The sequence below is a fragment of the Carlito syrichta genome, unplaced genomic scaffold (assembly GCF_000164805.1).
Source record: "Carlito syrichta isolate Samal-C Ts95f unplaced genomic scaffold, Tarsius_syrichta-2.0.1 Scaffold302616, whole genome shotgun sequence".
NCBI lineage: Eukaryota > Metazoa > Chordata > Mammalia > Primates > Tarsiidae > Carlito > Carlito syrichta.
In genome coordinates, this window is record NW_007246712.1 from 399,349 (window position 1) to 413,471 (window position 14,123).

General features: G+C 48.8%; 1 protein-coding gene across 1 annotated transcript in view; it reads left to right on the forward strand.

Annotated features, from left to right (window-relative positions):
* Window positions 1–10,249: 10,249 nt before the first annotated feature.
* PAX4 (paired box 4) overlaps window positions 10,250–14,123 on the forward strand; it is a 6,272-nt gene continuing 2,398 nt past the window's right edge. Inside the window, exons 1-7 of the mRNA XM_008057027.1 lie at window positions 10,250–10,262; window positions 11,597–11,727; window positions 11,975–12,190; window positions 12,488–12,563; window positions 13,155–13,280; window positions 13,492–13,574; window positions 13,959–14,028. Of these exons, the coding sequence (XP_008055218.1) occupies window positions 10,250–10,262; window positions 11,597–11,727; window positions 11,975–12,190; window positions 12,488–12,563; window positions 13,155–13,280; window positions 13,492–13,574; window positions 13,959–14,028 (715 nt within the window). The remainder of the gene's footprint in view (window positions 10,263–11,596; window positions 11,728–11,974; window positions 12,191–12,487; window positions 12,564–13,154; window positions 13,281–13,491; window positions 13,575–13,958; window positions 14,029–14,123) is intronic.

Below are 14,123 nucleotides of genomic sequence, written 5' to 3' on the forward strand. Positions count from 1 at the left end.
GGCACGTGCTACCATGCCCGGCTAATTTTTTTGATTTATTGTAGAGATGAGGTCTCGCCACGTTGCCCAGGTGGGTCTCGAACCCGCGGGCTCACCTTTGCCTACTTTTTAATTGGGTTGCTTGTATTTTTCCTTTCATTTTGTTTGAGTTCCTTGTAGATCCTTGATGTGGAATGGGAAAAAATATTTGCAAGTTATGCATCTAACAATCAAAATTTTTTAGCTTGACAAAAAGATACTAATGCTCAACTGAAATATAAGTGTAACCAGAACAATTAGGAAATGTTCTGAGCCAGGCTCGGTGGCTCAGCCTGTAATCCCACGCCTTTGGGAGGCTGAGGTTAGTGGATTGCCTGAGCCCGTGGGTTCGAGACCTGCCTGGGCAGGCAAGACCTCATCTCTACAATAAATCAAAAAATTAGCCGGGCGTGGTAGCGCGCGCCTATAGTTCCAGTTACTTGGAAGGCTGAGGTGGAAGAATCGCTGGAGCCCAGCAGGTCGAGGCTGTGGTGGCCAGGAGTGGCCACTGCACTCCAGTCTGGGTGACAGTGAGACTCCAACTCAAAAAAAAAAAAAAAAAAAGAAATGTTCTGAACAAAGAGTAATGAAAAGGGGACTACTAGCTTTTTCAGATATTAAAATGCGTTATAGCACAATTATACATTTGGAAGGGGGCAGGTATGTGGCTCATGCCTATAATCCCAGCACTTTGGGAGGCCAAAGTGGGAGGACTGCTTGAGACCAGGGGTTCAAGACCAGCCTGGACAACATAGTGAGACCCCCCACCTCTTAAAAATTTTGAAAGATGAAAAAAAAAAACCCCTAAATCTAACGTCATACTTAATGGTGAGAAATTTGACAGATACCCAAGATTGAGAACAAGGCAAGGATGTTCTTTCTCACCACTCCTATTCAACATCATATTGGAAGGCCTAGCTGACACAATATGCCAAGAAAAGAAAATGAAAGATATATAGATGGGAAAGGAAGACATAAAACTATTTTTGTTCACAGAAGACATAATTGTTTATATGTTAAATTTCAAAGAATCAAACAAACAAAAAAATACCTTCTGGAACTAATAGCAAGTTCTCAAGGTACAAGTTTAATTTATGAAAGTCAATAAACAACTGGAACTAGAAAATTTTTAAATGATGCCATTTACCGAAAGAAACACCAAAAAAAAGTGAAAACTTAGGTATAAATTTAACAAAGTATGTGCAGATCTCTATGAAGAAAACTACAAAATTCTGATGAAAGAATCCAAGAAGATCTAAATAAATGAAGAGATAGCTCATTGAATTGGAAAACTCAATATTGTTAAAATGTCAATTCTACTAACTTTATTTATAGATTTAATGAAGTCTCAATCAAAATTCCAGCAAGCTATTTTATAAATATTGATAAATTGATTCTGAAGTTTATATGAAAAGGCAAAGGCAAAGATTAGCAAACACAATATTGAAAAAGAATAAAGTTAGAGGACACACATCACCCAATTTTCAAACTTCCTGTAAAACTACTTAATAAAGACTTATGGTGTTAGTGAATGAATAGACACATAGATCAAAGGAACAGAAGAGAGATCCCAGAAACTGATCCACACTAATATAGCCAATTAATTTTTGATAAAAGAGCAAAGATAATTCAATGGAGAAAGGATCATTTTTTCAACAAATGGAGCATATGCAAAAAAACCAAAAAACAAAAAAACACAGACCTTACACATTTCATTAAATTAACTTAAAGTAAATCATAAGCCTAAATGTAAAATGCAAAACTATAAATTTCCAAAAGAGAACACAGAAGAAAATCTAGGTGATCTTGGATTTGGTAATGAGGAGTTTTTAGATACACACCAAAAGAATGATCAGCAAAAAAATTTGACAAAAAAATGCAAAGCAACTGGAGCTCTCATCCATTGTTGTTAGAAATGCAAAATGGTACAGTGACTTTGGAAGACAGTTTGATAGCTTCTTACAAAGCTAAACGTAGTCATACCATACATTCCAGCAATTGTACTCCTTGGTATTTACAAATGAGTTGAAAACTTACATCCACACAAAACCTGCACAAAAATGTTTACAGTAGCCTTATTTATAAATGCCAAAACTTGGAAGCAACCAATATGTCGTTCAATGCCCTTCAATTGGTATATGGATAAACTATGGTATGTCCATACAATAAAGTATTATTCAGCAATAAAAGGAAATGAACTGCCAAGTCATGAATAGACATGGATCGATCTAAAATACATATTTTTCAGTGAAAAAAGCCAGTCTGAAAAGGTTATATACTCTATGATTCCATTGTATCAGTGGTTCCCAACCTTTTTGGCATCAGGGACTGGTTTTGTGGAAGATAACTTTTCCACGGATGGAGGTGGGGAGAATCATGCGGTATTCGATTCTCATAAGGAGCACGCAACCTAGATCCCTCGCATGCACAGTTCACAATAGGGTTCGTGCTCCTATGAGAATCTAATGCCACTACTGCTTGCCTCCTGCTGTGCAGTCTGGTTTCTAACAGGCCACGGACAGACCAGTCTGTGGTCTGGGGACTGGGGATCCCTTCTGGAAAAGTCAAAACCAGAGTAATGGTAAAAAGATCAATGGTAAAAATCAATTGCAAAAAGATCAATGGATGAAGGGTTTAGGAAGAGGGAGGGACACCTGGATAGGTGAAGCACTAGGGTTTTTAGGGTGGTGAAATTATTCTGGATGACACGGTAATTGTGGATCCATAACACTATGCATTCGTCAAAACCTATAGAACTTTACAGTACAAAAAGTAAATCTTTAAAGACACAAATTCTAAAAGTCATATAGGAGGTCAGCATCATAAGACAAAATGCAGAATGTGACAAAATAATCTAACAACATCACAAACATTTGAAACCACCTCACTGAAGGAAGCAGAGGTAAGAGTGCTGATTTAAATAACTCTGGGAATGAATAGTCTGTAAGATTAAAGGTAAAAGAAAGTGCGCAGGGCTGGGCACAGTGGCTCACACCTGTAATCCCAGTATTTTGGGAGGCAGAGGTGAGAGGATTGCTTGAACTCAGGGGTTTGAGACAATCCTGAGCAACATGAGACCCTGTCTCTACAACAAATCAAAAATTAGCCAGATGTGGTAGTGTGTGCCTGTGGTTCCAGCTACTTGGAAGGCTGAGGTGGAAGGATCACCTGAGCCCAGCAGGTCGATGCTGGGGTGGTCATGGGCATGCCACTGCACTCCAGTCTGGGCAACAGAGTGAGACTCCGACTCAAACCCCCCCCAAAAAACACACAAAAAGAAAGTGTGCATAAGCATTGTCTCTAGTTGATAAAATTGTTTCCTATGAGAGTTTGTGTTAACAATTCTGATGCTACAATAATGTCTGCAGGTATTGGACAATTAAGTGAATAGATGGTGGATGATGGGAGCCAGGTTTTACCGCTGAAGTGGGAGTTTACAGATAAGCAGAGAAGAAATTGGAATGATCTATGTAATAATAGACTAGAGTTGGAGATATCAGTATGAACTCCTGTTTAGTTTAACACAGATACAACTGGTTATGTATAGAAGTATTTATAGATATGTGAATGCATACCTCTACACGTATGTTTATTTGCTCTGTTAGCTGAGAGAACAGAAAAGTACTGATACCCCAGTAGCGACAAGCACACCTAGTGCCCAGCTCTTGGTGTCTCATATCATTCTTCAACAAAAGGATCCAGGGCTTCTCAGAGGAGAAATGACCGATTCTAGGACTAGGGTAGGAAATACAAGGCCTGACAATTAGGTTTGTGAACCATCCTAGAAAAAGTGTTACATATCTCCTTGCTGAATGTCACTATGGTCACCTTCTAAGTAATCCTCTTGGGAAGCTATGCATCGACATCAGCGCCTAGTCCACCTGTCAAAGCAGTTTTGGAACTCTTTTTCTGGAATGGCCATCAGAGCTGTCCTTATTATCACCGTCATCATCGTCGTCATCGTCGTCGTCATCATCGTCATCATCATCATCATCATTTTGAGTCAGAGTCTCACTCGGTTGCTCAGGCTGGAGTGCGGTGGCACGTTCATGGCCACGGCAGCCTCCACCTGCTGGGCTCAGGCGATCCGTTCACTTCAGGGTTGCAAGTAGTTGGAACTACAGGCGTGCGCTCCCATGCCCAGCTAATTTTTTTTTAAATTTATTGTAGCGATGAGGTAACAGAGTGAGATCCCGACTCAAACTCAGAAAAAAAGAAGAAAGAAAGAGGAGGGGGAGTAACTTTAGGGGACAGATCAAAGTCAACAGGGATGAATCATGTTGACATATGAATCCTTAATATGATGTGATGAAAATGGTACTTTGCCTCTTTGGTTCTCTTTCCTCAAATCTGTAAGCCCAGCCTAATTATGAGAAAAGCATTAAACAGATTCCAATTGAGGGACATTCCAATACCTGACTCAAAATCATCCAAGTCATCAAAACCCAGAAAATCTGAGAAATTGTCACTGCCAAGAGGAGCCTGAAACATGATAACTAATGGAAAGCACTTTCCTGGACGAATGGAAAAAGATTCTTAGGGAAAAACTGAGAAAATCTGAATAAAGTATGTACTTTAGGTAATAATAGCGCATTAATATTAGTTTATTAATTATAAAAATGTACCACACTAATGTCAGGTGTTAATAATAGGAGATACTGACTGTGAGTATGTGGGAACTATTTGTACTATTTTTGAAATTTTTCTGTAAATCGAAAACTGTATAAAAAATAAAGTTCATTAACATAAAGTTTATTTTAAAACATGGGCTGGGCATGCCGGCTTATGCCTGTAATCCCAGCACCTTGGGAAGTTCAAGCCAAGAATGCTTGAGCCCTGGAGTTGAACACCAGCCTGGGCAGCATAGGCATAGTGGCACTTGCCTTTAGTTCCAGTTACTTGGGAGGCTGAGAGGGAAGGATCTCCTGAGCCCAGGAGGTGGAGGCTGTGGTGAGCAGGATCAGTGCCACTGCACTCCAGCCTGGGTAACAGAGGGAGGCCCCGACTAAATAAATAAATAGCATAAAACAATAAAATCGCGTTTATTTTAAAACAAATGACAACTGGCTATCCGCTTTCCCAGACCCTCCATCTCGTGCAAAGTGGGGCGGAGGGGGGCGAGGGAAGCTTGGAGAGCGTCGAGTTGGCAGTTCCCAGGGAACAGGCTGAGCTTCGGGCTTCCAGTCGTTTCCCATTCCCACAACGCCTTCCCCACGCTGGCCGCGCGGGTGCGCAGGCAGACCCCAGGAGTGTGCAGTCCAAGGGTGGTCGGAGGCGCACGGCCCCTGCCTGTCCCAGTCGTTCCGAGGTGGGCTCTCCACATCCCTCGCATCCCCACGGGTTCCCCACCCTCACCCCAGCTTCCTTAGGTACCGGGTTCTAGCCCCGGAGCTCCCCAGCGCTGTTGGGAGCTAGTCTAGGAGAGAGCAGACACGCCACCCCGCCGTATCCACCCTAGACCTAAGAAGAAACGTGAAGAAAAAGAACTCGCGAAGCAAAAGAGGGGACAGGGAGGGTTTTTTTTTCTCTGCGCCCAGTTTAAAGCCGGGGTGGGGTGGGCGTTCAGAGGGAGGGAGCCGTGTGCCGGCCTTTCAGAAGTTGAGGGGAAAACTGCAAGGGTGTGCTGGGGGAGAGAGTTTGGGTGTTCGAGCAGGGACTGCGGGGTGAGTAGGTAGTTGCATGAAGATTTGGGGAGGGAGCTGCCACTTGAGCGTGAGGATCCCAGGTTCAGGAATATCCAGGGAACTTACAGAAGCCCGGTGTTTGTGTCCAAGGGAAGCAGTTTAAAGGGGAGGCGCCGGTCGCCGGCAGCGACTTTGGACAGGTGGCGCGTGCGCTCTGGAAAACGGAGGGCTGGCAGGAGATGGGGCTTTCTGGAGGTGGAGGAGAAGGGGACCACCACCCCACAGCCAGCTGAAAGTTGCTATAGGGAGGGGTGGGAACCGCTTGGAACTGATGTTACCTCCCCCAACGCGTGCCAAGAGCCCGCTGCGTGGTGTCAGACCACAGCCAGCGGGTCTCTGCGCTGGCCGCGCCCTGTCCTCTCCAGCTTTACGCATGGACTTGGCTCGCCTTCTGGCCCTTTGAGAAGGGCAGGGGAACCCCAGTCGCCTCTCCCGAGGACAGGACTTTTTTCCACAGCCACGGGGCTTCATACCAGGGGCCCCCAAGGGCAGAAGAAGCCGGCGGTCAGGACTCTACATCAGGGCGAGGCACAGGCTGGAATGGTCCTGGCTGCCCCCGGAGAGGGGCGCACAGCCTGGCTGGCGGGTGGCAAGACCTCTGAGTTAATGTATAATTGTGAGCAGATGGCGGGGGCTGGCGGCAGCCTGGGCCTGAGCCCGGCTAATGAGGGACAATTAGCCCCAAACCTGGTGGGGGTGATTGAGAGAGTCAGACAGTGAAGACAGATATTTGCTCCTCAAACAGTCTGGCGCGCTGGGCCGAGGGCTGAGTGGCTGAGGCTTTGGGTCCGCTAGGCCCCCCTGCCAGGGCTCTTTCCCCCTTTCCCCTCCCCCTATCATCTCTGGGTGGAAAGCCGCTGTTTGTTCAGACCCGAGAGTGCGTCGTAAAGGCGGAGGGAGAGGGTAGTTTATGGGGGAAATCGCTGCCACCACCATCTGCTAGGGTTTGTCCCGGCTCCCCCTGACACCCCTATCTCCACCCTCATGCAGCTGCCATAGGAATAGCCCGTCAGGGCGTGAGCCTTGAGACCCCAGAGACAGGGCAGTTCCAGGGGGAGGTTTGAGGCAGGAAAGGACCAAGAGCAGGACGATCACAGGCCTTGCTGGGGACCTCCCGTCGCCCGGGCATGGCTGAGTGGAGTGACCGGGCGGTGCCCAGCTGCCCTGGAATGGAAGAGACTCTGAGGGCACTGGGGCATGTGCTGTGCTGCCCACCTTATGAAACCATGTGTTGCAGTCTCTCCTATACCCCAGCGCTCCGAGTTAGCCTGAGGAGGCTGGAGGAGGCTGGAAGAGCACGGGATGTGTTGGGGTCAAGCAGAGAGCCCACTGTGGTGAGATATTTGGCCTTTGAGAACCAAAGTTCCAAGCCTAGGTTCAAGCTGCATGCACAACACCCACTTTCACCTCCCCAAATCCAAAGCATTTGCCAGTGAAATACAGTCCTCTCCCCTCCGACTTCTGGGTTTAGTCTTATCGTCCTACACCCTGCTCACATCCAGTGTGGCTTCTGCAATGATTTCACAGACTCTGAGTATGGAATGGCACCCACAGGCTCTCCATGTCGGCTCCTCCAAAGCCCCCAGGGATCTGCCCAAGACCATGATGGCAACAAAGCTTCCATGCGCTGAAGGCTGTGTTTTCCTTCCAGCATCCCACTTCAAAGGCACCACCGGCCCAGCTACTGGTGCCTTTCATCCCACCAATGACCCAGATGACCTGGAGTGTCTTTTTGGGAACAGCAGTGCCATTAATAACCTAGAGTCTAAAAGCATCAAATCCCGAATGGAACAGAGCCTGATAGCAGATAGAAGAAGGAAGAAAGTCTCCTCACCCACGTGCATCTCTAACTATCCTCCAAAGCTCATTCTTGCCACCACTATCATTGTCAGGGTTCTGAAATCCAGGCAAGAGCTCATCCTTGGTGTCACCTGACTCGGGGGCCAATTGGAGAGTTGGTGAGGACGCTCTCCAGGGAGAACGGGGGCTATGCCCCCACCCTGTCCCCCATTCACTCTCATTCTCTCAGAATGTTGGGAGCCAACTCGGTCCGTGTGTGGGCACCCATCTCTGTGCCTCTGTGCATTCAAAGTCTTAGGGGCACAATCTGAAGTCCCTGGTCTTCCATGTTCCCTATGCCCTTCAGGAGTGCTGGCTCCTTCATGGGTGCACTTCTGCCTGCATGGAGATGGTTCTGTCCCTGCTTCAGGGTGGCAGGTGGACGCACAGTAGGCTGGGAGGACTCTCTGTGGAAGGACACAGTGGGTCACTGACTGTGGTTTGCCCTGCCTCAGGGCTGGTGTTAGTTAGCCCATGCACACCTCCCTCCTCCTCTCTCCTCTGCTCATGGCCTGTGACATCACTGGCTGCTCCCAGAAGGCTGCCCTCTGCTCCTGAGCTCAGGCTCTCTGAGGCTCTGGACCCCCTGGCAGGACTGGAGCAGGAGCAGAGTGGAGGCTGTTACCAGGACCAGATCACCACCACCCCTGGCACCTGCAGGGATCTCAGAAACCCAGCAGAGGAGACAAACCTCCCACTGGATCACCCGCCTCCTTTCCTCCACACAGGTAGCTCACCTGCGGGCTCATTGTCTGCTCTGCCTCCCATGCCAGCTCCATGTCTTTGTGTGGCCAAGCCCAACTTCCCTCCCACCCTCTGCCCCCATCCTGCAGTCGCCTGCGAGCACCAGTTATCTTTTCAGACGAGTTAATATGAATGTTGGGAATGCGTGGGGTGGCTGTTGGCAGTGGGCTTTCTGGTTGTGGGTTGGGCATGATGATTTTAGATTTGGAGACTGTTTAGGTCTGGATTTGGAACGGGCATCTCCACGGCTTTCTTGAGTTCTGGTCACCTAGAGGACCCAGTCCTGTCAAGGATTTAGGGTTTGGCTAATAGTCTAATCTCCTTCCTCACCCTAGCACTGCCATTTACATTCCCAGCTTGACTCTCCTCTCTCCATTGTTTTGGTGGCAATTACACAAACATGAAGCAGGAGGGGGTGGGGGTGTGTGTGTGCAGAGGAAGAGAGCCCAGGATTAGGAACCAGAAATGTTGTCTTCTGGTGAGGAACTGGCTTCTCAACCTTGAGTTTTTCTTTCTGGGTGGTCCCTGACTTGTGGAAACCCCAATTTGTGCTTCAGTTTTCTCTTTGGAAAGACCTCTGGCTTCCCTCCTGACTTTCTGGAAAGGTGAGCATTTGGAGGGGAATGCGTCTCTCTCTACCTGCCTAGAAAGTAGCGAATAAAAGCCAGGTGAGCTACTTACTGAATCTGAAGAGTCAGCTCTGGATTTCATGCTCCTTGTAAGTCACTGTCATTTCACTTGCATTAGCCTCTGCCCTCTGGTTGCAGAGAGCAGAGACCTTGACCCTTTTCTCTTCACTCGTTTCATCCTGAACAACCAGCAGTGTGCTCATGCTCAGTGCCTTGTTTGATAAATAATTGCACATGAATTCACTAAGCCACGATGGCATGGTTATTACAAGAAAGTTCTATGCATAAGCTATTCCCTGGGGTAACCTGCAGCCCTGCCAAGTTTCCAGGCACAAAAGGAGGCAGGTTCAACTCCTATTAATTGCTGATGACAGCAGGAGAGACATGGTGTCCTGTGACCTGTGTCCCTTGCTGCTAAGAGACTCTCTTGTGCCCATGATGGCTTCTGTGTCAGTCAGCAGACAGTCTTCTCTTCCCTCTCATTCCCTCCCTTCAATATGCCTTCCATAAATGTTAGTTGGATGAATGTCTGATCCCAGAAAGGTAGTCTCCGAAATTAAAGCTTTGTTGTGAGATGCAGGGCTCTTCAAAGTTAACAGGAACCGATAGCCGCAGTAGGTTATAGATGTCAAGAGATGTGTCCTTTAGGAAAAGCCAGGATTTCCAGCTTGTTCATCTCTGTGTCCAATGTGTGGGATTGAAGCCCCAGTACCTGGGAGACAGACAAGAGTTGAGCCCCATGTTTCCCCAGGGCTCCTGGAGAGTATAAGAACAGGAGCAGTATCTGCTCCTGCAGTGCTCTGAAGGAGGCATTTGGCTGGTGGTTTGGAAAGCTAACCCGGGACTACCTGACAGTGGAAGTGGGGCCCTAAACTTGGAGACCCCAGGGTCTCCGACTCAAGTGTGTCAGCCGAGAAGGCCTATGAGCAGTCAGAGACAACAGGTGCCCATTTGGAAAAAGAGAATCTTGAGCATTTGAAAGCATCACCCTTTCCCACTTCCCTGACCATTGTAATGAATGTATGCACCTTACAGAACATCCGGAAAAATTCAGTCCTCAACTGGCCTGTGATATTTTAATTCATCACATAAGGGTTTAAGTAAAGGGAATTCTGATTTTCAAATTTTAGTCAATCTACTGGCAGATTTTAGAAACCTGAATCTCTATCATAAAACATGATATCCCAAGACCTTTCCAGGCAGGAGACCTCACCCAAATAACTCCATATTATTGCAGACCCAGCCTCCAAACCAGATAAAGAGTTCCTAGGAGGGACCCCCTTCCCAGTCCTTCCGGTGGGTCTACTGTCCTTCTGTGAGGCAGGTACCTGGAGCATGCAGCAGGACGGTAAGGAGTCTGCAGAAGCGGGAGCAGCTGGGAGGGCTGTGGAGACAGGGGAGGACCTCGGGGCTTTGCTTCTATCAACATGGTTTCATCTGCTGTTGGACCATGTCCAGGGGGAACTTTTTCCAATCATTCCCTCCCTGCTCCAACCAGCTTTCCTTAGATCAGGAAGGGTTTTTCTTGTGTATTTTCTGCCCCAGTTCCTGAATCTGTCATTTCTCCAAGGAGGCCTGACCCCTCTCCTTGAAGAATGACATGAGAAGCCAAGTCTGGGCACTAGGTGTGCCGGGGTGTTAGTTCTGTTCTGTTCTCTTGACTGATAGAGTAAAGAAATAGAAGTATATATACTGGCCAGTGTATGTATACATATCTGTAAATATTTCTCTATGTAACCATTTGTATCTACATTAAACGAAATAGATGGCTGGGCAGGGTGGCCCACACCTGTAATCCTAGGACTTTGAGAGGCAGAAGAGGGAGGATTGCTTGACACCAGGAATTCGAGGGTAGCCTGGACAACATAGTAAGACCTTGTCTCTACAAAAAAATAAACAGTATATATACTGCTCATGGTGGTGATGTGCCTGTAGTCCCAGCAACTTGGAAGGCTGAGGTGAAAGGATTGCCTGAGCCCAGGAGGTTGAGGTTGTAGTAAGCTGTGATCATGCCACTGCACTCCAGCCGGGGCAACGGAGTGATTCCCTGACTCAAAAAAATAGACATAAAAATAAACAAATAAATGAAATAGGAGTTCATACCAAGGTTTCCAATTCGAATCCATTCATATATGGAGCATTCTAGCAAAGGCTCATCCATGAGACAGCTACCAAAGAAAGCAGCATGTTTTTTATTTTATTTTATTTATTTTTATTTTAACAATTTTTTTTGAGTTGGAATCTCACTCCGTTATGCAGGCTGGAATGCAGTGACAAGCTCACGGTCACCCCAGAGTCAAACTGCTGGACTCTGGTGATCCTTCCGCCTCAGCCTTCCAAATAGCCAGAACTACAGGTGCATGCTACCATGTCCGGCTAATTTTTTGATTTATTGTAGAGATGAGGTCTTGCCAAGTTGCCTGGGCTAGTCTTGAACCCGCAGGCTCAAGCAATCCACTTGCCTCGACCTCCCAAAGGGCTGGGATTACAGGCTGAGCCACCGAGCCCAGCCTCGAAAGCAGCATGGTTTGAGAGCCTGGGAGCAGAAAGGGAGCAGCCTCCTGGGGAGGGGGGACTGTCTCTGTGGTGGGAAGCCAGAATGGAGGAACCTGAGTGACTCTCCCCACAGAGGGTCGGGGAAGCGGGAGAGGTGGTGTGCCGAGGCCTCTTTCTCATGCCCAGGGTTCAGCAACATGAATCAGCTGGGCGGGTTCTTTGTGAATGGTCGGCCCCTGCCCCTGGACACCCGGCAACAGATCGTGAGGCTGGCAGTCAGCGGAATGCGGCCCTGTGACATCTCCCGCAGCCTTAAGGTAGTGTGGCACAGCCTTCTCCCAGCAATGGGGACAGGAAGCAGCGAGAGTCTAGCGGCCTGTGGGACATGGGCTTCCTCCTCTTGGGGTCTGGAAAGGGGAACTTCAGGCCCCCAAAGGTAAGGCTGGACTCTTGACTCCGTGGCCTGGTTCAGTAAGTCTCACTTTGTTTTGTAGTCACCGTCTGTACTGGGGACATCTCCTCCTTCTGCCCATCCTGTCTCACTTGTCCTCTCACTTGCCTCAGGTATCTAACGGCTGTGTGAGCAAGATCCTAGGGCGTTACTACCGCACAGGTGTCTTGGAACCCAAGGGTATTGGGGGGAGCAAGCCGCGTCTGGCTACGCCCCCTGTGGTGGCTCGAATCACCCAGCTGAAGGGTGAGTGTCCGACTCTCTTTGCCTGGGAGATCCAGCGCCAGCTCTGTGCTGAAGGGCTTTGCACCCAGGACAAAACTCCTAGTGTAAGTACCCTCTCTGTCCACACTGGGGCTGGCAAGCAAGCTGTCTGAGGAAAATGAGAGCCCTTCTGACTGGGCAACATGGGCATCCCAGGCTGGGAGGTGGGGTGCCTGGGTTCTTCTGACCCACGAGTTTCTCTTCTGAAGAGTGGTGGTATTGAAGAAAGGGAAGAAGAAAGCATGGGGGAGAGAAGAGGCTGCCTCTGGGGGACAGTGTGTGGTTGGAGACAGAGAGGGGATTCCTCAGGGTGCAATCCTGGGTCTGCACACCATCTCTGACTCAACGCCTGACACCCCCAGGTCTCCTCCATCAACCGAGTCCTGCGTGCGCTACAGGAGGACCAGGGACTACCCCAGGCACAGCTCCAGTCACCTGGTGGGTCTTGGAGTTGCCCCCAGAGAACATCAGAGCCAAATCCTCAACATTTTATGGTTCTCAAAGCCCTTTCTCATTCTCTCTTGGACCACCCTCATAACAGCCCAATAAGGAGGGCCAGGCAGGGAGTCTTATTCTCTCCTGGGAGAAGAAAACTGAGGTTCAGAGAAGTGATGTGACTTACCCAAGGTCACCAGCGAGTTGATGGCAAGTCCTGGAACAGAACCCAGGTCCCCTGGTCCCTGGGCTCACAGGATCTGCTAAAGAAGAGGCAGGACTGGGTCTTTCATACTGTCCTTTGCACCATGCATGGTTTCTTAGAGCACCTTTCATGTTCTTTGGATCACACACACCTGGACTGACCCTGCTGCTGTTTTCCCCCAAACACTAAGCACATATCCCACCACGGTATTGAGCACACTGTGCACCACATACCCCCGCAGTGACTTCCAAGTGACTGTGTCTGTCCCACCAGCTCGGCTCTGCTCTTACACCCATGTTGTCCCCTTGTCACAACCCCAGGGACCTGGGGACCCCATCTGACCAGGGAAATCATCACAAGCCACCACAAGCCATTGTCTTCCTTTGCAGCTGTTTTGGCTCCAGTTCGCCCTGTTCCCTATAGAGGTTCTGAGGCTCCCCGGGGTCCCCACCCAGGAACCGGCCACCGGAATCGGACTATCTTCTCCCCAGGCCAAGCTGAGGCTCTGGAGAAAGGTGCTGAACTGGGGCGGACGATGGGTCAGAGCATCCTCGGTGGGACATGAAGGCAGTGGCCTGAAGCCTATGGGCAAAGGCTGAGAGGTGCAGGCTGTAGGTGGCCCTGCCTTGAGGTGGAGTGTAGTTTAGGCGGGAAGTGTGGCCTAAGGGGAGACCCATGCCTTGGTCCTCTTCCCAGTGCCCTTACTGTAAGCCTCAATCTCTGCAGAGTTCCAACGTGGACAGTATCCTGACTCAGTGGCCCGTGGAAAACTGGCCGCTGCCACCTCTCTGCCTGAGGACACGGTGAGGGTGAGTGAACTCTGTGACATTGTGTGCACCACTAACAAGGAGGAAGAGTCTGACTGGGCTGGCTGGACTCTGGGTTCCAGTGAGATGGTGGGGGGTGGGGGGTGGAGGACAGGGCAGGTAAGAAGGTAAACGAACTTGTTTGGAGCAAAAAATCAGAGATGAGTCTCTCCTTGTTCCCCTTCTGCTGATTGCTTTCCTCTTTTCTCCACCCCAAGCTTTTGAGTTGGGAAAGTGGCCAGAGAGCAAAGAATACAGCAGGGAGGGAGGATATTGGATCCAAAGAAGGGTCTATCTTCCAAGTTCAGACCAGGAACATGTGGTGAAAACAGCAGGTGCCAGGTGGGAGAAAGCGCAGTCAGCTACATTGTCCCTGTCCTTTCCCAGGTCTGGTTTTCTAACCGAAGAGCCAAATGGCGCCGGCAAGAGAAACTCAAGTGGGAAATGCAGTTGCCAGGTAATTTCTCTGCATCACCCTGCATCTGCCTGTCTATCCATCTATCCATTCATCCATCTGTTCATTCATCTATCCATCTATCCATCCATCCACTC